The sequence below is a fragment of the Rhea americana genome, unplaced genomic scaffold (genome assembly GCF_003343005.1).
Source record: "Rhea americana isolate MKP2758 unplaced genomic scaffold, rheAme1 scaffold_235, whole genome shotgun sequence".
Lineage (NCBI taxonomy): Eukaryota > Metazoa > Chordata > Aves > Rheiformes > Rheidae > Rhea > Rhea americana.
The window spans coordinates 1,244,962-1,269,373 of NW_028186352.1; the positions used below are offsets into that span (position 1 = coordinate 1,244,962).

At 36.0% G+C, this 24,412-nt stretch overlaps 1 protein-coding gene across 4 annotated transcripts in view; it reads right to left on the reverse strand.

The window, feature by feature from the left end:
• The window catches only part of PICALM (phosphatidylinositol binding clathrin assembly protein), a 70,727-nt gene that overhangs the window by 24,845 nt on the left and 21,470 nt on the right, over nt 1-24,412 (reverse strand). For all 4 annotated transcript variants that reach the window (XM_085306249.1, XM_085306250.1, XM_085306248.1 and 1 more), the window contains exons 2-12: nt 17,728-17,870; nt 13,729-13,804; nt 12,367-12,469; nt 10,490-10,583; nt 9,886-9,997; nt 8,648-8,754; nt 7,438-7,479; nt 6,626-6,711; nt 5,279-5,402; nt 4,441-4,577; nt 1,642-1,742 (exon numbers count right to left, since the gene is read on the reverse strand). In XM_085306249.1, the coding sequence (XP_085162375.1) occupies nt 1,642-1,742; nt 4,441-4,577; nt 5,279-5,402; nt 6,626-6,711; nt 7,438-7,479; nt 8,648-8,754; nt 9,886-9,997; nt 10,490-10,583; nt 12,367-12,469; nt 13,729-13,804; nt 17,728-17,870 (1,125 nt within the window). The remainder of the gene's footprint in view (nt 1-1,641; nt 1,743-4,440; nt 4,578-5,278; nt 5,403-6,625; nt 6,712-7,437; nt 7,480-8,647; nt 8,755-9,885; nt 9,998-10,489; nt 10,584-12,366; nt 12,470-13,728; nt 13,805-17,727; nt 17,871-24,412) is intronic.

Here is a 24,412-nt window from a genome sequence, read left to right on the forward strand (position 1 = left end):
ACTTTGACTGAATTTCAGGTTGTCAATAAAGAAATGCTAGATTGCGACATGATCTTTGTGAAGGTTATTTTCCCTTCTAGTCACCCCCCTCCTCCCATCAGATGATTAAAACGGTCCAAAACAGAAGATATTCCAGAAAGCAGACAAGATAAGCTAAAACATCTTTCTCCATTTCTAAACGCTAAGCCTCTTAAACATTGAAATTTGTATGCATAACTCTCCACTACATCCTTCTCAAAGAGATGCTTTGAGAAGCAAAATTAAAGGATGAGGTAAGCTACTTTTATTCATTTTTTGAAGCTATGACTTATATTAATACTGCCCCATCACTGAAAATTCTGTGCAGCTTCCCTACAAAAAAATATGAAAAGGTACACAAAGTACAAGGACACAAAAATAACTAGGAAAGCAGAATACATACATTGCTTATTATGAYGATCTTAGCTAACCAGAAAGATGTTTAGAAAAGCACAATATAGCTCATAAAACAAAACAGTGAAGGGAAGTTTCAGAAAACAGTCTTATTCCTATGCCTATGTGACTTCGATTGCCAGTAACTCAATTTTTACGTCACAAAAAAAAGTGTTTTAGCAAACTTCTGATTTACAGAAAACAGTCTGAAAATAGTAAAATAGTTAACTTTGGAACTGTGTGGCTAAGTGCCATTAATGTAGAAAAATAAAAAGAAACGTCTTAAAGACATCATTAATCCTTCACCAGTATAATCAACAGTGCAAGCAACCAGTATGTCACCTATACCCACAGTATTCCAGAACATTGCAAAGCAGCAAAGAATAAGCRGAAGCTTTGAGTAAATGACTAATGCTTTAACAGTGCTTGAATGAATAATCTTGTTAATGACTTTTCAGAACACTCTTGCCTCACCTCCCTCCTTTACAGTTTTGCCTGTATCAGTAAGWTCACCTAACACACAGTTTATCCTTACAACAAAGCAAAATGGTAATCTAGCTACTCTGGGAAAAAAAGTCGGATAAGAGATTTTTTTAAAAAAAAACTTCATCTCTTCACTTACAGATCCAGCATATCTGTTTTCTAATTTATTTCTGTAGTTAATTAACATACTTTATCCAAAATCTTCTGCTATATTTCAAAGAGTTGCCTTTGTTTTCAATATGTAATTCTTGATTTTTTTTAAAAAAAATTCTATTTGTACTTGCCAAGTAATTGCCTCCTTTATCAGCTCGTCTATTACTACCTGCAACACTGTTTACTTTTTTGGTCTAAAACAAGTCAAGTCTGTGCATTTAAAAATTCTGTACTCAARTTCAGTATGTCACATGGGCTGACAGACATCACAGAACTATAACTTCTCACAGCTAARTTTCTCTATATGACTCACTTCTGAGGTTGACTCAGTCAACAACTAAATACATTTTTACCAATTATTCTCAGACCAAAACTCTTCGTAACCACTTCAGGTGTCTGCACTATTTTAATCTGTACCTGGATTTGTTTTTCTCCATTCCCCTGATCCACTCATATATTGAATTCAGCAAAGACAAGCTAAGGTTTCCAATAAATTTTCTGTTYTTAACAAAGAAATAGCCCCTACACTAGGGGAAACATTCAGGGGAGTACAGCCGTAATAGCTAGCACCCACATCCAATTTACAATCCTTACCTCCCCAGGTACTTCCTACTTGTGGAGCAGCAGATATAGGATGCACAGATGGATGAAAAGTTGGCTGCAAATCAAGCAGATCATTTGGCAGCTTTGATGTGCTATAAAGACAAATTAAGATAACTGTTTGAACTTCATGAAATAATTTTCAATACAAAGAAAATGCTAATGACTGGCAACCACTATGAAAGCTTTGCTACACATTTAATGAATATGACTAAGCTAAATTAAAGAAAGTTTGCTGAACTTTACATTTTTAGCTTTGTAGAAAAGGAATTAATTTATCAGGCTAAGTTCTCTGTCATGCTAAGTGACTTCTGCCAAAGCAGTCTAAGACTCAAACATAATCAGCCATCTCACCTTCCTCTCACTCTAACCCCAGGGCTAGAGCATCTTAAGTTCAGTGATCTTCAACAGCTTGAAAAGCAATTTTATGAAACCACTAAAGTATGTTAAAACTAGAGTGATGGATCTTTAATGAGTTCTACCACCAAAATGTTACATCTAAATTCATACATCTTTCCACTTTCAACCACTGCTGAGAAACTGCCTCACATTCACCATCTATTAAAAAAAAAAAAAAAAAAGCAGGAAGGTAAGATGCCTTCAGACACTATGCTAACTAGTATACTGAGATTGACTGAGTCAAGTGGATGACAATGTTTAAATGCATCTTTGGGAACTACTAAAAAGTAAACTGAAGTTCAAGAACATCACACAAAAATAAAAAGTGACATATGAAAAGTGAAGTAACTGCTGCAATGATGTCAAGAGTCAAACAAACAATTAAATGGCTTGCAAAGTGTTAACCTCATACTTCAAATGCTCCTTAGCAAAGAAAAAAAAATGGAAGTACTGCCATCTGCCCAGAACTTCATTAGCACATTGAATAAATCCAAGCTTGTACATGCATCTGCCACACAATTCTAGGTACATAATATGGATATTTAGTTGGTATTTGAAGCAATGACATGCAAGATTTTAATCTACATAACACAGTATAACACTGTAATGAATGATTACTTTTTGTATTTATTATATGATAATAGACTTGTTGATCTCTAGAGGTCCCTTCYAATCTTACTGATTCTGTGCGATTCTGTGATCATCATTATGGACAGAAGCTGAATCACTGTGGTATCCAAGCACCTTTCAAAATAACAGTGACAAGAGCCTAATGGTCTGAGGAACAACTCTAAAAGGGACATTCTAGATCCTCGTGCAATCTGTTTGAGGATCCCATCACTTGTATCATCCACGTTTTAATACCCCATTTCAACAGGGATTGAAATCATTTTGCAACCACTGCTAAAAAGCAYCATGGTACAGGCACAGCCCTCTAATGTGAATATTGGGCTCATGACAATGGGTAAAGCTTGCTCAATCTATGGTAGGACACGTTCCATCAACGTCAAGAAACCGAATTAATTACTCAAATGCACTTCAGGTTCAGAGGAGCTTCTGCTGTTATCCGTTCGTTTGATCCCAATAGCCATACTGCCAGCAACTAGTTTTAAACATGAAGACAAACTGGCATTTTGTTTTTTWAAAAAAAATCATTCTGTTACTTCAAAATAGAGAAGCGAGATTTTTGATTTGCAAAGTTTTTTGTGAAAAGAGTACACTGTAGAATCCTACTAAAGCAGATAAAGTAATTTTAAAAGCTTAAAAAGCTTTTCAGCTGCTGCCTATGTCTCCACAATGTAGCATTTCTGGCTGTTTAAAGAAGCTTCATCAGAATCCTGTATTTCAGACCTCTTAAGCACGATTAGAGCAAGATCACCTAACTCAAGGTTACAAGTTCAATGGAGTTATCGGAACATTTCAAATATTTGTGCCTCTAACAAGCAGCATTACAAACCAAATTTTTAGAAAGTCTTTCAGTTACTAACACTGCCAGATTCTCTATCGTCTGACACAAATTTTCTACAAATTATTTATTTTCTATATCCTTGGTGTCAAGTAATTTCCTACAATCATTTTCTAACAGAGAAAGGAGGCTACCAAAGTGCAGACTACTTTAAAGAACAGCAGAAAGTATGAGGAGGCAAGTAGATTCTTATGTAAGCTCTAAGGGGACAAGTAAGCATTCTTTCAGCAGATTTAAGATGAAATCAAAACCAAAATATGCTTCTGGAAAGCCATTTCCTTCCATACTGACAGAAACACTGTACTCTATTATTTGACTGGGGTTTTACAGAAGGAAGCTCACACACTCCAATCAACAGTTCCTGCCAGTCAAAGATCAGGATTACTGTGGAGTACTCTTGCCCTATCCTTGCAAGTCCTTCCAGACAGATGTTCCAGATGCAACTTACACTGCAAAACTTGCCTGTATTCGTTCAAATCTTGTTTCAGGCTTTTCCCTTTCTTAAAAAAAAAAAAAAAAATCTACCAAGAAGATTTGTATCACTCTGCTTTTAAATACCTAGAAATGAAACAAAGTTCAACATTACCTTTAAGCCCTCCCATACCAAACATTTGACTTCTCCCAAATTACCTTGAAAGGTTCTCTGGGGACAAGGTAGGTATTATTTTCCAGTTCCAACTGATGGCTCACATACTAAGAACAGCTACAAGGGCTGTCAGTTGATTCTTACCAGAAACTAAACTGTAAAGGGAGGACGAAAACACACTTTCTACATTGTTATTTATTACAGTGAGACAGTCTCTCCCATCAACTTCACAAAAAAGTATCACTTCCAATAAACGACCTCTACACAGAAACAACCTTTTCCAAAGCAAGCTCCACAGCAGACATTTAGAGGAAGCATCGGCTAAATCACTATTAAAACATACCTGTTCGAAGAGCTCGGAGTAGAAAAAATATCAATGGCTGGTGTAGTCATTATGCTTCCTGCTGCAGTTGATACAGGAGAAGCTGCAGTTGTTAACGAGGTATGAGATTTCTTTGCAAGTTCTTTTAGACGTTGTTCCTGTTGGGAAARTGAGTTGGGCTAAGAAAGCCAGCAACATTTATGTATCATAGAATCAGTAAGGTTGGAAGGGACCTCTGGAGATCATCTAGTCCAACCTCCCTGCTCTAGCAGGGKCACCTAGAGCATGGCAGACAGAGTTGCATCCAGGTGGGCCTTGAAGATCTCCAGAGAAGGAGACTCCACAACCTCTCTGGGCAACCCATGCCAGTGCTCYGTCACTCTCACAGGGAAAAAATTCCCCCTCACGGTCAGGCGGAACTTCCTGTGCTTCAATTTCTGCCCATTGCCTCTTGTCCTGTCACACGGGACAACTGAAAAGAGTTTGTCCCCGTCCCCTTGACACCCTCCCTTCAGATACTTACAGACAGTGATAAGATCCCCCCTCAGTCTTCTCTCGATGTTGAAGTTAAGTAAAACAAAATGGAAGAATTCATTTTTACTTATTCCAAGTAAAGTGTCACTTGCATATAAAAGGTAAGGTACAGAAGTCAGTGATGCCATGTATCCTCCAGAAACTGTTTCAGACATTTAAAAGTTGTATGATGTATGAATGTAGGATCCTACTTCCAGTCCTTTGCCAATACCACACATTCAGTATGAATACTCCAGGCTCTTCTGCTGCTTCCCCTAGGAGTTTTCCTGAACTATTAGTAAGAGCACAGAAACAATATTTTCAATTAAAAACCCAGTATGCCTACCTTTAAAGCTTTTAAACGAGCCTGTTCTTCTTCTAACGCAGCTTGTTTTTCCCTTTCATCAACTTTTGTAAGGGACAGGCCGGTGCTTGCAAGGGAAGAGACTGCATTGGAAAGGGTAGTAGCCCTAAAGTAATTTGACAAGAAAAAAGCTGGTTGTTAATTGGTGACACGTGACAGGAACATAAGAAATAGTTTACCTGTATCCACCCTCCTGCCCAGTTTCCTTCTGARCTCTTTAGAATACTAGCTATAGAGTTTATCTTGCATTGTACAACAAAGTGGTAAACAATACACTGTATGAACTGCGAAATAAAAATTCAAAGAAGACAGGCTATCTCCTCTCTTSTATTACTGGATTTCAGGTCCCTGCTCCCCTGCCCTTAAGTATTTCCCCTCCAAGCTGCATCACAAAAACCTCACATTTGAAGCTCTCTTTCCCTGTTAACCTATGAAACTATTTAAATATAATTSTAGATGCACAGGAATCTTTGATAATCTATGCTCTAATTCATGCTGCTAATTTAACAGGTTTAAGAGACTATAAATGCAACAAGTATACCCTAGAGTAGAAGTTTGCAAGAAAGTGCAAAAACATATATAAAATCTTAATTTTCAAAACAAGTTAAAATAACCTTACCAAAAAAAAAAATCAAGTATTCAGAAAACTAGTTAAGTGTTGCTAAATCCTAAAATTGTCACTATCATAACAGCATAACAATATTACTCCCTTATTGTTTAAACATGTGATAAAGAAATGCTATTTAACTTTGCAAGTCTTCTGCCCCCTAGTATTAAGCCTTTTAACATAACAGTCAGTTGCAGAGAGGATTTCTCTATATTTCACTTTATATTTTAACAAATGTTCAAAATCAGCAAATGCCTTTCACCACATACTTTTATCACTTCATTCCCCCAYTACTTTAAACATCAATTCTCAATTTAAGGATTTATGGAAGCATTTTCCCTCTTCTGAAGAACTAGAGATGAGATATTAGAATTTAAGAACATGCATACATGTTGTGTACTTTATACAAATCTAATTACCACTAAAAAATGAAGATTCTCAGGCAGTCAGTTTCTCTTCAAAAGTTCAAGATTAGATCTTAAAARTTTAACTACTGTTCTAAAGCAAGTGTTTGCAACTCTAGATTCTAGTTCGGTTGACCTGAAAAAAGTTGTCTTAAGTACTCGTGAAGAGATACAGTAACTGGCTACTCCAGCATTGCTAATGCAATACAATCTTTATTGCAATAGAACCTACACAAATCTTAGTTTACGATGGAATCCCAAAATAATGGATTTAGCATTTGATTCAATAATTGTTTAAAAGAACAAGGGCATAGGCACCTGCTTGCAGCTGTGGAATCTTTGATTTTCTTTCCTTCAAGAGAAGCTAAATGTTGTTCCAGAGCATCAAGAAGGCTACTTGGTGCCTGAGAAAAAAAAACATAGGAAATAGATATGAAGAATCTAAGACAAAGTCCAGACTTCAAGAGACTGCAACTGAAGGATAACTGGCACAGCAGCTCAGAACACTGACATCATGTTTTGGCATCCAGTATATATTCAATTATTTGAAATATCGGGTGATGTACCTGATCATCACTATCTTACTGATAATGAGCCATTATGACACAGAATAAGTATTGAAATATGTCAGGAGATGTTAAAAAGAAACAGCTAGAAAAGAGCATACAAACAATCAAAAGATCAGAAGTAGTCAATATTTTCAATATACTAAAAAGGAAATTGTGTCTAAAGTAATTTCTACATGCATACTCTGCACAGTGAYCTTCACAAGTGATTTAAATAGGCATGCAGCCAAAGAGAGCAAATTTGCTAAAAATCATAGCTCCATAACATCACATAAAAGCTTCATTATGTGAACTCACAGATACAAATTGTCTTCAAGCATGATGTAAATTAACTTGACTGAGAATCAGTTAGAGTATGACAAAAATGATCTGTAATACTTTCCAATAAGATCATTGCATATGAAAGCCTGACTCTGAAAGGGATTGGATTTAATTACAAACTTTGAAACAAGATGGTGACAACATTYGCAAGAGTGCTTAAGCATATGCCATAGTGCCAAGTCTTTCTGATTATGCAACCCCCAAATAGCCATGTACTGACAAATGCATAATAGGTTTATCTACCTGGGAAAGATCTGGTATGTCTCCTCTGTCAATTCCAACTTGCTGTAAGAAAACAAACGAACTTTAGAACCTGTTTGCATTTGTTAAAGGCAGAGATGCTCAAAAAGCAAACAACATTAAGATGAAATCATGCAAAAGCACAAGCCTTTGTGTGTACATTTTAGATCTCCACCATGTGAACTCTAAAATGGTTGGTTATAATAAATTCTTCTATTAAAGGCATAAATGTTTGAAGTAGGCTTGGTATAGAGGTATTTTAACAGATACTAAACACTAATTGCCTTAACAACAAAAAGTACCATGTGCTTCAGAATTGTGATCCAGAGAACTTCGTCTATCATACAATTTACGGGATAAGTTACCAGAACTACTGATATACAGCATTTATTTGCTAATAGAAAGCACCTTTAAAGCTTTTTGAAACAGTTTTACTTAACAGTTATTGCTCTTTCCTGAAGAGCGTATCAAATACAAAACACTGCAGTGTGAATGTACATTTTCTCAATAGAAAGATAAACACTATCCACTCAAAGAACAGAYGGTGAACCAAGCTTTACTAATTTAACATTTTGCAATAAAGTCATGAGTAACTTAAGCAGAATAAGTACAGAAGCACATCTCAACTGAGAAATTATGTAACTCTGGAATATTATTTCAACAATGCTTCAGAAACAAATACACAAGCTASATATTTTAAAAAATATTTTGTGAAGTAATGGATTTTTCTATGCTGGCAAATCCTTGAACAAACATACCTATAGGAGCTAGCCAGGGGACAGCTTCAAAACCAAATACTGCAATATATTCAGTTACTTATTTGTTAAGCTGTTATTTCACCTAAGAATTAACATTGCAAGATAAGGGATTTCAAACTAGACTACAACTAGAACCATAAAGAGACAACCACTACATATTTACTCTTCTTGTTTATAGTAAGGTTCTTTTTCAAGAATTGCCCACAATTATTATGTAACAAGGGAAATAATAAAATGCCTATGTATATGTCCTTCTTAAGCATCAGATAAACTGAGTAGATATTTTGTTTTCTACACAATCCCCAAAAGAATGAATCACTGGGATACAGATTAGTAAAAATTACCCTTGATGGAATGAAATCAGATGGCCTGAAAGGAAACAGTACCTGCTTTATCAGAAAATAAGCACTTAATATGCTGTTTCAGATGAGGGGCAAAGTTTGGCTAAGGTTTACCTCTGCAACTTTGAGGAACTCTGAGATCCGCGTCATTCTAGTGAGGAACTTTTTATATATATCAAGGCCTTCTTTGCACTGRTTCTTTTTCATATCAAAGTATTTTTCTATAAACAATAAAAATATTCACATTAAATAAGAATTTAAGCATCCTGCATTGCAACCTACGTGTATTTCCAAGTAAAAGAGACAAACTTTGAGACAGATATGAGACAGACAAACAGAACACATGTTCAGATTTTTGTCCTGTTAACTGTGGAAATTCCAGTCTGTCAATCATGAGCTACTGATACCCACAGAGTTACACCCTACCTGCCAGGTACTAGATGTCACATAAGAGTAAGCACCCTAGCAGAGACAGATTACCCCAAGAGACTTGAATTCATTCTCTTGAAAAAAATTTACAGTCTAACACTCACAAGCCTACTCTATTCCAGCAGCCACATATCAGGCAAGGTATCTGGATAACTTCTGCAAGACTGATGCTGTCATTACAGTCTGATCTACAATAAAGAGCAATAGGTTACAGAACACTGAATGCTGAAAGACTATTTGGACATAAAGCTTTGCTCAAAACAGGAGTCAAAGCAACTGAAGAGAAGGTCTTATTACTGAGGCAAAACAACTAGACAGTGGCTTGGGATTAGAAGCCTGACTGTCCTTCACTGACTAATCCTGGATTTCACTTTCYACACTGAAAGCACTGGGTAATAACAGTAAGCAGACAGCTGTACCAATCACAGAATATAACTAAGGCAAACAAATCCACAGGACATTTTTAATTTAGTTTTATTATTTGCAGCTGTAGATTTCCCTATGCTTCCAGTGTGTGCAAATGAAAGCCCCTGAAGCCTGAATTTGTAACTTCCCCCATTATACAAGTTTTAGAAATTAAACATTACAACATTAAACTTTTGGTAGCCAAGCATTTGCAAATGCTGCAATTGCAAATCCATAAGTGATCATACCTAATTCCAATTCAGAAAGAACAGACATAAAATAGTACAAAAAAAGGGAGTAAAATCTTGAACTCACTTCGTTTTTAGAATTTACTTATTCCTGTATAAAATGCAATTGGACAAAAAGCCTAAAACAAATCTGCCTTGGAAAATACAGTAATATTTTGATGTTTTACAATATAATTAATTCAATTTCTGGAAAGAGAGTAGCTATTCACAGTAGTTTACTGAACACTCCCCTCCTCAAACTTCAGCATTACAGAAAGCAGTTATATTTACCCAACAGGTTAATAATTCCTTCGTTATAAGCTGCAAACAGTCTAATGGCATCTTTGAAGAGGAGCATGAAGGCAGCATTAATTACACCATTTGTAAGTTCATTGCTATTGACCTAGGAAGATTAGAAAAAAGTTAATTCAACTGAACTGATCCTTTACCAGAAAACTCTTAGCAGAATGCTCTATCCCAAGGCATGCTTTCCAATCATTTCAGACTATTAATAGAAAGTAGCAGCAGAGCAAACCAACAGAGGATCTCTCAGCAGAGGACGAACCAATGTTAACCAATGTTAATATTAACTAATATAACTAAAAGATAGTGGGATATAAATAATCAACACAATTAGAACAATTGTCACAGACTGTAAACAATTAACACTCAGCATGAAGCATTCCCTCTAGTGAGCATCATATTTCTGTCAGATGTTTGGCTTATTTCCATAAAAAAATGCATTTTTTTGCACTTTAAGTTAATTAGATAACACGGACATAAACGGATGAAAATGGAATAAAGTTTTGAAGATGTTTAAATATTTTTTTCTAAGCTTGTTCAAATTTATACAAAGTTGATAGTATGCTTGATGTGTACACACTGCTAAACTTACATTGAAATCAAGTAGTGCATCCATTTGATTTTGTATAATTGGTACAGTTTTTAGGAGTTTTTCTGTGTTCATTGTTCTCATCACTCCATCAGCCCTGTTGTGCAAAACAGAAGAAAATTAACCGGATTTTGAAGAAAATTTTTTGTGAGAAACAGAATGCAGAAAACAAAATAGTTCATTGGAGAAAACACTTAAATCATGGCCACAGGAAACAGGCCTTTTGAGGCTTAAAAAAGCTATCTGGCCAACACAATTGTAATAATTGCAGAATACAAGAGTAACAACTTTTATTTGACAAAAACATCATTCTGAAATGATTTTTTTTTCTGAGAGGAAAAAAGTGATAGCACTCAAAAGCAAAACAGAGCTAAGACTGATGGTAAGGTGATACTTCAGCTTTGAGCTATGATGATGAGGTGAAGAAAAAGGCTTACTTTAAGCAAATACATAAAATACCTAACAAAACCCTTTCAGATAGGCACCAAGATTTTTTTTAGGAATTTTACACCTATGCTGTTCTCATTATTATTTCATGACTGTCTGGATTATTTTCTTTTAAATCAAAAGCAACTAAAAGCAAACAAATGTGACAATACTTTCTCAAAAAAACAAAACAAAAGCTTATAGACACTATGTAACCCTTCCTTTTAACTGCAGACTCCCAGTATTTGCTTGTTTTTAATTGTTCAGATTGAATAGGCTAATAATATTACTTGGCTCTGTATTTGGGTGTGTGTGTGTGGGGGGGGGGGATATTGAAATATCCAGAAAAATGCAATGATCCTGTAAGAGACTTTTTTTTTTTTAATCACTGAGATGACTAAAACTGCTTTCTGTAGGACACAGACTGCCTTATATGACCATGAGCACAGCAAATCAAGCGTTTCCTGGAAATGGAAAGCTCATAGTTGATCTGCACGGAAAAGGCTGTGGCTGTTCTCCAAGCTGGAAGGCAACAGGGTGCAGGCTGYGTTCAGCTTTCTGCTGGTGCAGTGAACTCCCTCCTGACAGCACACAGGGGCTGCAGCAGACCTAATGCTACAAGGCAGACGTGCAACACATGATAAAACCTGCTATTTGGTAACAGACAGATTGCCACCACCAGAACAGTTAATCCTGCCTGCTCAAAGAGCCTCCAGCCACGCACTGGGGGCTAAGATAACTCACCTCAGTCAGCTCCAACATCTACCTGTAACAGCTGTGGTGGTCTCAAGTGTGTTCACCTGACTACAAACATACCTCTATGTGGAAAAAGTTGTTAGGACTCCACCCATCAGGACAAGTGAAACGAGACCACTTGCTCTTCTTTTACTCTACCACTGAAGTTCAAGACAAAAGGGACTTTTGAGTATCGGCAGAGTCAGAAGGGATTTGTGGGTTCTCTCAGGCCAACTTAAAATGCCTTTGCAACACTAATACAAGATATTATTATGGATGCCACTACTGCAATTAATTCATTAAACAGCTTTAAGTTGAAATTCCCTTGTGGGGGAGCTAAGAATTAAGTTTTAGCATCAACATGAATTAACCTGTGCATGGATGATAAAGGATGCTCAAATGCAAAACAAACTTCAAAAAATACTGGATATGAGCAGGAGTAATGCACAAAGAACAAAAAAAAAAACAAAACCAAAAAAAACACAAAAAACAAAACCAAAAAAACCCCACTTCAATCGTGACTAGACCAGTACATGTTCCTGACAAATGAGATGACCTGATTAATTTCATCATCCACTGTAAGTGGTCTGCACTATTTTTTTTCTTAAACACAAAATACTTACCTGTTCTCAAACGACTAACTCGTCTTACGGGAGCTCGTTTCAGAGGAAAAGACATAAGACAGACTTCAAGATAAGTAAATAGAATGCAGTTCTTACCCTCTTTTTACTTTTGTGAAGTCAAAAGCCACCTGTCTATAGGAAACTGCCTTTTCATTCAGATACCTACTATACCGCCTGATAAATGTTGACATGTCATACCCTAAAAACAGAAAGTAGTTCAAAAGCTCATTATTTAGTCAATTAAAGAACAAAACCTTATTTTAAATTAAATCCAAGTTATTAAAGACAGTTGGAATATGTTTTTGCTTGATTTTTTTTAAATAACTCATCTGTGTTAAGAATTTGGTCACTGTCAGAACATACATGATACCATGTCAAACATACAATACAGCAAGTATCCAGAAGATCTGAAAGAACTATGTAAAAATCTACTTCACTTCCTAAGGAAATTACTTCCAAAGGCAAAACAAAGCATTTATGTAAGTTTTTTTTTTAATATACTAGGATAGACATTATTACAAAAAAATTTCATATCTGAAGCAGTCTGAATCAACTCCAGAACATATGCTCTCATTTGCCACCACAAAAGAATAACGTCATCGATGCGAACATGAAAACCTGATGGCAATCTGACTACATTAGGACAGCAGCAATAGACTGAGTTATCAAAAATATTTCCTATGCATGCAGGCCAAAATTACTATTCAGGTCTTCTATCTTTCAAGAAAAATATTTAAATTAAGACAAAGATCCGTTCCTAATCTATACTCAGAATATGAAAGATAAGGCTCAGTGAGGCAATTTGGTACACTGTTATCACAGAAAAGGCTGCTGTCCCCAGGCAAACGCTCAGTGCACATGCTTCGGTACAGTGGTGGCAAAAATCAGGACCAGCTACATCGGAAGTAAAGAAAACAAGAAATAACTTCAGAAAAAGACAGCTATATATATGATCACAATTGCACTTAGCTGCTGTGTAACAATTTSGAAGGGTATTTCAGTTGAAAAATCTGAACCTAAGAGAAATTTACCTGAAGAATTAGACTCAAAGATGGGCAGAATGGTCTGTGGACAATTTTGAAAGAAGTTCTTGTCAACAACAGTTCTTGTCTCRCTGACATAACTTAGCTGATATTTGTTTGGTGCATTTTGAAATTTAACTTACTAATCAAAATATTTCTCCAAGTGGACAAATCACTTCAGAAATAACAGGAATAGTAAGTCATATCTGTGTAACTAATAAGCTGGAAGCATTTCTAGTAGGCCTTTATAAAAGAGGCAACAAATTTCTCCAGTAGATAACTTTTGTCATGCCATAAAAGCATCGTAAATGAAGAAATACAACTCTGAGTAAAGTACACAAAGAAAAATTACTTTAATTACATGGTCCATAGTTAGTTAATTGTATTTACCCTTCCCCAGTATATTACTGATTTGTAATGAAAAAAGATACCTTACCTTGYAATCCACTTTTGTCTAGGAAATTGCTCAAATTAAACAATGTGTTTCTGGACGCCAGATACTGGATAAAACGCTAGATAGAAGAAAAAACGTGAATCTTTTTAATGTGTAACTGGTGAACTGGAATTGACATAACAGCACTTGAAATTCTTATTATCCAGCTTATGAAATGTAACTTTYATATATTAAGACTCATTCCAAATCTGGAAACTATTAAAAAGACTCTGCTGAATTTGCATGTTATGCTGGTTATTTTTAGTGTAAAAATCTGAGCAAATCAATGTCACACAGGTATTTGATGAATGCAAAATAAAGACTTCTGACAGACTTTGTTTATATTAAGCCAGAATATGGTACTAAAAGCTTCTTAAAAAAATAAAGCAAACAAAACACATTCCAACACTCCCACCCCCAAACGAAGTGCCCACAGTTGGTATCATTTGCCATGGAATCTTTGTTTTTTAATCATCATGTAATCCTAGAAGTACTTACCTCTAATATACGGCAAAAAWTTTAAAAATACAAGGTGATACGAAGGTCCATGTAAAGCATTACCARTACAATATCACGCTCAGTACATCTCACATGAGTTACACAGCTTACTTATCTAAAAATAATTAGTTGAAATCTAAAACGTTAAGTCCTATTTCCATTTGACCTGAGTGGATAGGCYAAAAAACAGTAATGCAGTTTCCAGTTCATCCCTGGAGGTTTTAAGTTATCTATGCTCTGAAGACAAATCATGAATTAATATTTCTTTGTTACCTGCAGTGTATTCTTTCATTTCATTCTTCCATATTATGATTATTTGAAAAAACTTTTTTTTAGAAAGCATAAAGCTTGCACAAAACCTGTCTCTGATACAAATCTTATTTTATTTTGAACTCAGAATTATATTTCGCTGAATGACCGATGCTATTCTGATCTAGTAAAGATCACTTCAGATCACTAGCTAACTAAAGTTAGCATGAAAAATAATTGTCTTACACACCATTGGATAGGGAGCTGCTACAAAAATAAAAACATCCACTTGCTTCTTCAAACAAATTTGGCAAAGCAAAATTTGTTTGGTAGTTTTATTTTTCACGTGRGAAGTATTTCAGGCACTGATCCTGTGAAATACCTTCAATTACTATAGAGTGTACCAGTATCAGTCCAAACCACAACAAGTACAGCAAAGTGTACAAATAGACTGTACCTTAAGAAAGTCAACTGCTCTAATGATCATACTTAATGCCAAAACGAAAAGTCTGCCCTCTTGTGGCTTATTTAGCTTCCAAGAAGAGATCTATTATATTTCTAGAAGACCAAAGTATTCTGCAATCACCTGCAAAACTGACTTAAAAAAAAAAAAAACTTGAAAAATAAAATCCCAAACCCTCTGGAGGCAGGCAGTTACATGACCCRTAACAACTCTGAACCGAATACAAACTAAAATATAGGATTTTGGTCCTACTTGTAATTTTCTAAAACCGTCCCTCTTTAACCATATAAGAACAAAATACCCTCTGGGCAGGCAGTAAATATTTTTAGCTACATAAGTCATTTCTATTTTTTGTTTCATCATCTACAATGGAGACATCTTGACTATTTAATAATGTTTTCATTTTTTCTTTTTAAATAAGCATTCAGTGTTTAGCAGACTCCCTATAGTTAAACAGTAGTTCAATCAGTAGTTCAACCGAAGGATTTCTAGACATATGGAAATCGCTTTTATTTCCAACAATGACAAATGTTTTTCATGAAAAACAAGCAGTGCAAGGAACACTGACTGTCTGAAGAATGACTGAAAGAAAAGAAAGACTGCATTAATCTGAAAGTTAAATTTACAAGGCACTTCAAAAATCTGTAAGCTCTCCAGAGCATGTGGCAGCTAAAACAGAGGTTACTGCACCTATGTAACCCCCAAATTTAGTCTTACCCATTGAAAAATATTTTCCTTCCTTTTAACCYCAAGTTTTGCACAAAGACAACTTTGGTGTATATAGCTTAATTCTCTCTGTAAGAAGTCTGCAGCAGTTGTGAAACACTTGTTCTGCTGAGCTTTTCACACTTTTGCTTAGGATTTGAAAGCTGCTCTTTACTATTATGCAAATATGTGGTCCGTGTTCCTTTTAAAAGAGAGTGTATTTTCTTACCTACTAAGGACTACTACCTCTGTGAAACAGTGTTTTGAACACCAGTCCAGTCTTGTTTTCAAAGTCAGCTTCTCACATGTAAGCAAGCAAGTGTCCAAGAACACTACATTTTGCAAGTTCAGATTTCAAAATCTGGTTTCATTTTGAGCGCCAGAATTGCAAATTAAATACTCTGCAAAACTGAACTCCTATTCTGCCAAAGTCCACTGGAAACAAAAACAAAAATCTACCTTTGGATAACATCTAAGTTTGAATCAGCTCATAAAATCAGAAGTTTAGTCTATCAAGTAACAGTTATTTTTCAAAATTATAAAGAAAAAAGGCCTATATAAAGTATCCTGTGTACAAGAGATTACACCAGGACCAACTTTGTTTCAAGCTGAAGAATAAACTTGCTTTGCAAGCCTGCAAAGAGAAAGACTAGCTATCTACTCCTAAAATAACCGGTTCTCCACTGAAGTAGGTGATCAGATCCTTTTACAATGGGAAACAGCTCAGGGTTCAACTAACTAGGACTATCAAGACCAAACTTTAGTTTTAAAATAGACATTCCAAGAAAAGCGCAAAGGAACACATACAGTTTGAATCTTGGAAAAATACCCTTCTTCTCTAAGAGGAAGGAAAAGAACTGCTCATCTGAATCCCAGCAGCTTCAGCTCATTTTTCATCCAATGTTAAAAATACAGCCCTGTGGTACAGTTTACTTCATGACATCTTTCAGATGCACAAGGTTTGTATTGCCTGCCAAGTTTAGGACAGGAAAGATGGGTCCTTCCATTTTTTTTTTTTTTTCCTCCCCCTCCCCCCCCCCCCCAGTGGATAGGAGGTTGAAATATTTCATTCTTTACAGACTGAAAAGAGATAATTTTTGAGTGGAGGCAAATACTGCACATGCTTCTCCCTCAAAGTCTAAACGGCATCATAAGAAAAGAAAGGCAACTCCTTGCAAATATTCAGCACTTCTGCTTTCCTACATTCTCCATTAGACAATTCTCTTGAAGATCCACACACAGAATTGGATTTTTCTTAGCCTTCCTTTATGCCAAGTATCTGCTATGGACAGTTACCAAGTTTACATCCATTCAAAAAATGAAAAATAATGTTAAACACATATAGAAATGTTGAAATTAATCTCAAGTGGAAATATTTAAATCTAGAACATATATTACATTGTTCTCAGTAAAAATGGATTGCTAAGAGAGCCAGAAAGGTATAGCTTATTTAAACACACAAAATCCAAATAGTCACTATACATGGCATAATATTTCAAAAMCTAAGGTCTCACAGGAATTCAAGTTGTGGAACAGAACATAAGCCTATCGCCTTTTAAGAAAATCTTTTAAAATCATTCTAGAGTATGTGTCATTACTTGGAAGCTCATCATACTCAAACAGCTCAGACGCGAGCAGATTTTCCCTCATTGCAAGAAGTTTGGTGGTTGGAAYAGAGGAAGGAAGACAGAAAATCAGTTACAAGTTGAGTTATTTGGAAGGAAATAGTCTGGATTAGCCAGAACATAAATCTAAAATTTGTTTTTCATTTTCAGGTTTCAGAATCCCATTCAAGTTCTCACATTTTTTTCCTTCATAATAATAAAATAATGCCACAGAAAAGGATACCTCCAAGCATACAATTCTGCATTCAGGATAACATCCAGTTTTGATCTGACCATTATGGACTTTAGAGTGAGAACAAACTAAGCAAACATACAGTAAACCCCATTCACATGCAGAGCTAGGCAAAAAGACAAAAATAACGATTTTCTTACAGAGATAATTTGTAGAAGCATTTAGAAGCATTTCACATTTAGAAGCATGAAGTGTTGTAAYTATTCTCAAGTATATAATTTCAGTATTACCTCATTTCCATACACCATTAGATGATGGGTTGTGATGAGAGATTTGAAGACCACTACCCAGCTACTGTTGGTAGTTCTTTCAAACAAACTGTCTGCCAGTTGGGGGATGTTCACATTCATCTCATTTGTGCACTGGATTAAATCTGAAAGAGATTTTTTTTTTTTTAATAATTGCGAGTTCTGTGAAGGAAAAAAAATCAATGACACCGAAAAAAAAATGTGATGCTCATTTATAAAGTAATATCTTCTATCAGAGCTGGAGGACTTTCCAGTAAAAGAAATTAAATTATCGAAAAGYATGGCAGTGATGGTCTACTAGAACCTTGTGATACAAATTCCATTTTCCTTGCTGCCAAAATTCCAATTCCTAATTGTTTTTGCAGTTGCCTTAAAAAGGTCCTGGAACAGAATGATTTGCACTATCTTATACTAACTCCAACTCCCAGCTTTCAGATATGAGCATTAAATGCTTAAAGAATTCTTATATGCTATTACCTAATTAAGTCTTGTTGGAAGATTGTGACTAGAATTAATGTTAATATATGAAATTCCAGCTTTCTGGCCTTCTAATGAACCAGTAAGCCTTTCTAGCCATTGGTTCCAAGTAATAAGAAAAGTGAATACAAGCTACAAGGAAACCATCCAATTATTGTTCAATGTGGACTTTCGGCACACAACGTCTGCAGACTCTTCAGACAGTTGGCAAAAAAGCTATGATCTCTAGACCCTTTCTACCTTCCTACTAGATTTGCTACATCACAACCATGAAGAAGCACGCTTATAAGACATCCAGTCTAATATCTTATTTTCAAATGCTGACAAAGGAAACACGTTATGCTACAGTAGCAAGCACAACAGMAGCAGATACTAACATCCAAAAAGTGGTATAATACAAGTTGCCTGCATTTAAAAAGAAGCTTGAACTTGGCTGAATGCAAGTATTGATGTCATTTTACTATTCCCAAAATAAAACAGTAATTTTAACTCAAGCTAGTAACTCTACCAAAAGCCATAGCTCAATGAAGATCTGCAAAAGCCCTTYGCCTGCCTAGTCTATAGTGTGCTAAGACTGCAACTGAAAACTTCTTATCTGTTTAATCTTAAACCAAATGTTTAATCTTTGAAGATAAAGCTTTATATCCTGCTACGAACAACCACTCATCACGAAGAATTCCAAGAAAGACARGACTCTTCCTGCAGCAACAGCAGCAGATAATGCAAGGCTACCAAACACAAAACTAGTACGGACAGAACTGAAAATGATGGTATTTACAAGTTTAATTGCTAAAGGAAGTGAAYGGGAAATGATTTCCACATTTAAAATGCGATGAGATGGAAAGATTAGCCATTCCTTGATCTACAAGGAAAATGGTGATGACTACAGGCATTCATGACCTCAATTTTAAGTTGCAGTTATCTATCATTGGATGATGATTTCTGGTTGTTAAGACAATGCTAGGATATTACTCAGCAAGAGACACGCTCCGAGCTGGATCATTAGAACTTAACTGTACAGCTTCTTGATCTTCAAGTCTTCCCACTTAAGTAATAACAAACAATTTTGTGCAAGGCTATCTGGCAGAAATGCGTATTAAAGGCATACATCATAGGATGTCAATTCATACATTTCAGCTTAAGTGTTGCAATGCATATTAGAAACCGAGAACTTCCATTCTTAAATGCAACATTTTCCAACTAGAAAAAAATGAGAGACATGCCTTGAGAAAAATCACTAACTAAAATCCCCAAAAAAAACCATATACTGTAGTTGATACCGCACAACGGACAACTTATTTTCTAAAGCATTGGACTTTAAAATCATGCTTTGCTATCTGTTGCAAYGTGTAGAAGAAAACAGGCTCTGTAACACAGTAAAAGTCCTTCACAGAACTGRTGATTGTTTACGTGCAAAGTGTATGAACGCACTTGTGGGGTGGGGAATGAGGCGGAAGGTACTTAAGGAGGGAGAAACAGGAGACAACTGCTAGAACATAGGCAAGAACAGAGGTATATAGATAAGTCTTACCTTCAATGGAAGGAAATGAACTTGTAAATACAAATGAGGCAAAGAGTCACTGATACCTTTGTTGCTATGAAAGAAGTTTAGCAAAACAAGAAGTTTGTTACTGTATAAAATGGAGGTTGAACAAATGCACAGAAGTTTTAAAYGAATGATGGGTTTTTTTCATCAACACAATGCTAATTAACCTAATATGCCCTGATACCCCACAGCGCCTACATGATACAGACTTCAAAACATTACATCCATCTAAAAGATTCTTTGGAAGTATTTGYTGTAATTTGCAAGTACTGCTAATTAGGCAAAGAAATATGTACAGCTAAATCTGAATAAAATCAGCAAYTGAACACTAACGAGGGCATGAGAAGCATAATACAGGCATAGCAGAAGAGAAGCCAGGAGTCCTGCATCCCATACTGCTGCACAGTCAGTTCAGGAAGACCGTCACAAACAGACTTTGTTTATGTGTCCTGCCCCACAGACACCCTCTATTAAGGATGCAACAGTAAGATGACAAACATAATTGTTTTCATATCCTACACATTACACAACGTGTCTCACACTCACCTATCAAAACACCAGTTTTGAAACTTAAGTGCCCAAAGCAATGTATCTCAAGACTGCCAATTACTGGGTACGTATGAGCGATAACATGGGCAGGTATATAACTAACAATATCTAAGGGCAAGGTCCTAGAGGGAATTCCTTTAACTTTAGTAAAAGAAAAGTCGGGGGGGGGGGGGGGGGGGGTCTTGGTGAAAGCATGACTGCTTTCAGGGCTGTTTCACCTATGATCTTCCTGTTGCAGGGAGAAGGAAGAGGGATGATTACTGTCSCCCTCATCAATGCCACAAAAAGAAAAGTTACTCTTCCTTGCACTTGACCTTCTGCATCAATTCCAAAAAAGCCTCATAGGACACTACTTTTTGGCTAGGAAGTACAAACCACCTTCAAATCTAAAAACAAGGTCTGCAACTTCCCTAGCATAAGACACTCAGCAGAGAGATACAAAATCAATTATAGCTTCAACAAAAGCAGCARTTAGCAGCAAAAATTTTAGGCACAGCTTGCAGCTAGATGGGACAGCTGTACAGGAGCAGCTTAGACCTCAGTGAATGAATGGTCATGTCCACAGATGAGAGTCCAGAGGAAGGCCATGAAGGTGATGAGGGCCCAGAGCACATGACRAACAAGAAGAAGCTGAAGGAGCTGGGTTTGTTCAGCCTGCAGAAGAGAAAACTAAAAGCAGAGGGGAGGGATTTAAATGCTATCTTCAACTACCTGCTAGGTAGAAAGTCAGATATTTCTTGGAGGGCCAAAGCAAAAGGATGAGAGGTGGCAGACAGGGTGCAGCACTGGAAATTCTGACCAGATTAAGATAAAAACGAAGAAAAACCTACCCACTTTCACACTGAAAGTGGCCAGACACTGGAAGCGGGGCCCCGAGAGTCCAAAATCCCCATCCATAGAAATATTTACAACAAGTAGACATGGCCATAACTAACCTGATCTTTTAAGTTCTCCCTGGTTTGAGCAGGGGRATTAATTAAAACGATCTTCTGAGGTGCCTTCCAACTTAAATTAGTCTATGATTTCATATGCTGTAGATGGAAAGAGAGTAAGAAAAATGAAGACAAGCAAAACGTGAACTGAATTACAAGGTCAGCTAAAGTCAAGAAGAGTAAGCCRACAGAAAACTTTTTTGATGTTTCAAAGCCTTAGAACTTCTTAAGTAGTTTAGAAGACTTTGATTTTGAAGAATTCCAGTTTGCTTAACTACACTAAAATACTACACTGAATTTCAGTAGAGGTTTCAAAATCACAAGATTTTCTTAAAAAATACTTCTAGTTTGTTTTTTAAATAGAAGATACTGTATCATATTTTCATGCAGCAGTCAGAATGATTTTCATGTAATCACTTGGAAAAAGCTCTAAAAACAAAGACAACTAAAAAGCAAGAATGATTTTAGTGTGWTATTTTCCTGTAACACTGAATGTGTGTAATTGCACCCATACTGAAGTGATTCTTTAAATTTGCTGAAGTAGCACAAATTGTTAAGTATTGTACTGTAAAATATTGTAGGTGAAAAATATATATATTCTGTGCTCCCAACCAAGACACCTACATGTTCAGACTTCATTACTAGAAAGAACTCTACATGATATATTGTTTTTAAGTATTACACAATCAATAGTCATTAGGTCAGAGAAGTATGAAGAGGAAAAGCATAGCAGGATTAGAGATTCATATCAAAGAAATAATAAGATAAGATATACACAGACCAGCTACTATCAAGACGTTCAAGCATAGCATCTACTCCACACTTAGGATGTAACTGTATTAGCCAATCCACGGTGAGTGATCACACAYTTCTTGAGCCATGGCAAACCCAAGGTAGTAGGCTAAATAATTACAGAGGCCTCACCCACAAATTATAAAGAACGTGTGTGCTCAACACGTGCCTGTGACCTAATTCCTCAAGCAGACCCTCATTCTGCACTAAGCATCCTTGTAAAACAAAGRTATGAAAAACTACTATTGTTTGTTTCCCAACAAAGAAAAGTAAGCAACTTGAAATAGCTTTAAAGAATGTTTCCTTGCAGAATCTTACCAAYATTAAATCCCAGTAAATTTACAAGCAAGTCTGGATCGGAAAAAAAAATTCGAAAGCAAACCTTTTAGTTTATATCATTCGCAGTATCTGGAAAAGTAGACTGAAAAGAAAGCCAGAGTTTTGTACTTTATGTATGTATAGCATCTGATCATTTCCAGTGGTTTAGCTCTACCTCTCATCTGGAACAATATTTCTGTTCATCAGTATCAACCTGAAAACATTTCCTCGATCAGTTCTTCCAGGCCAAAGTGTGTCCCACACCACTAAGTGCTCCAAAATATGTCAAGTAACTTATAGATCCCCATCTGGATAATGGTTGTTTTTCATCTTTTATCAGAGTAAAGATGTTATCCAAAATGAACAAATAATAGGTTATCTCCTCTAACATGCTGGGAGAACAGAATCTTAGAATGCTACAGACTAAGCAGTATCCACCCAGTAAGCAGGTGATTGGAATATTGATCATTCAACATCAATAAGCGCTCACTGCCAGTACTGAAACACAGTCTATTCTCCAATAAAAATCAAAGTGGGAGAGTAAGTTAAATGACACCCCAGCTAATTAATTCCATGTTTGTATATAACCTCAGATACAAAGAAAAATCTTTCAGTCCTGCATGTATTAAGTTTTGGTCAAACAGCATACAAAAATAAGCCTGAAAGTACCRAACTGTTTTGTTCAAGTCAAGTGCTTATTTTTCACACATATGGCTCACTAAATCCAAATTCATGTTTGTTTGCTGACACAATTACGTAAGACAAAAATAGAAGTCGTCCCCCTCTGTGAGTAYGACTGAGCACTGGGAACAACCAGAGAGGTTCTGGAGTCTCCATCCTTGGAGAGGTTCAGAAAGCCACTTGGACATAGTCCTGGGCAATGTGCTCTAGGTGACCCTACCTGAGGAGGGGGGTTGGACTAGGTGGTCTCCAGAGGTTTGTTCCCCCCCCCCCCAAGACAAACAGTTCAGTTTACTATTGCTCTTGCTTAATAGATCCAATTTCCACACTGAAATCGCCCAGTATGTTAAGAAGCAGTTGATTTTGCTTGGTGGTATATTTTCTATTTTGTCCGATTGGAGGTACTACTGTTATAAAAATCTGTGTCTCTCCCCTCCCAAGTAGCTTCTCATGGACCTCACAGGATTCGATCYGTGTTTGACAACCACCCACTGCTGCAAAGTGGTGTCAAAATGCAACATTGCAGCTTACTGCAAGATTCATGTGGAAATGGACACTGAAACAATAAAGGGGCAAARTTTCCCTTAATGCATATTTCAAATTCAGAAATGAACAAATACCAGCAATACAAGGCATACACACAGAAATAATCCTTCACCACATTATACGAACACTTGATCTCTCCCAAATCAACATAAAAATCAACATGCAAAATACTACTGTAAAAGACACTCTAGTGATGATCAAGTACACCATGTCAACAGCTTGACCTTATCTAAACAGTCAGAATATGGATATATTCAGCTTTAAGTCCAATAGGAATGTCAAATTGTCAAATTTGTTCCTATTTATTCTGTGATCTTCCACAAACACACACTTACACAGCTATGCCAAATAAGAAGTCCTACATACAATCTTTTTTTTTTTTTTTTTTTGAAATTTTACTATTGAAATGAAGTTATGCACTCTATTAAAATAAACAAAGAGCTAATTTCTTTTACCATAACCTTTGGACAGACGTGCATGTTAGATTCTTTGCCCTACCACAAGGTATTGTCAAAGTTTAAGGTTCATTCTGAACAGACTACACTCCCCCCAACACAGTACATGTAGCTTTGTCTCAGATAACGTCAGTGACCAGACAAGGAAAATGCTATGAAAGATACGACTATTTTCAAATTATATGCAAAAAAAACCCCACAAAAGTATTTATAAATTCGCAAATGAAGGCTTTCAATAAAAATTCTTAATATCCTAGTCTTCTTAAAATAGTTAGAATCCAAATATTTTGAAAACCAAACTGCCAGAAGTTCCAACATGCTAGGAGGACGAAAAGTGAAATTATCCAAACTCTGAAGTTATCAGGAAGTTT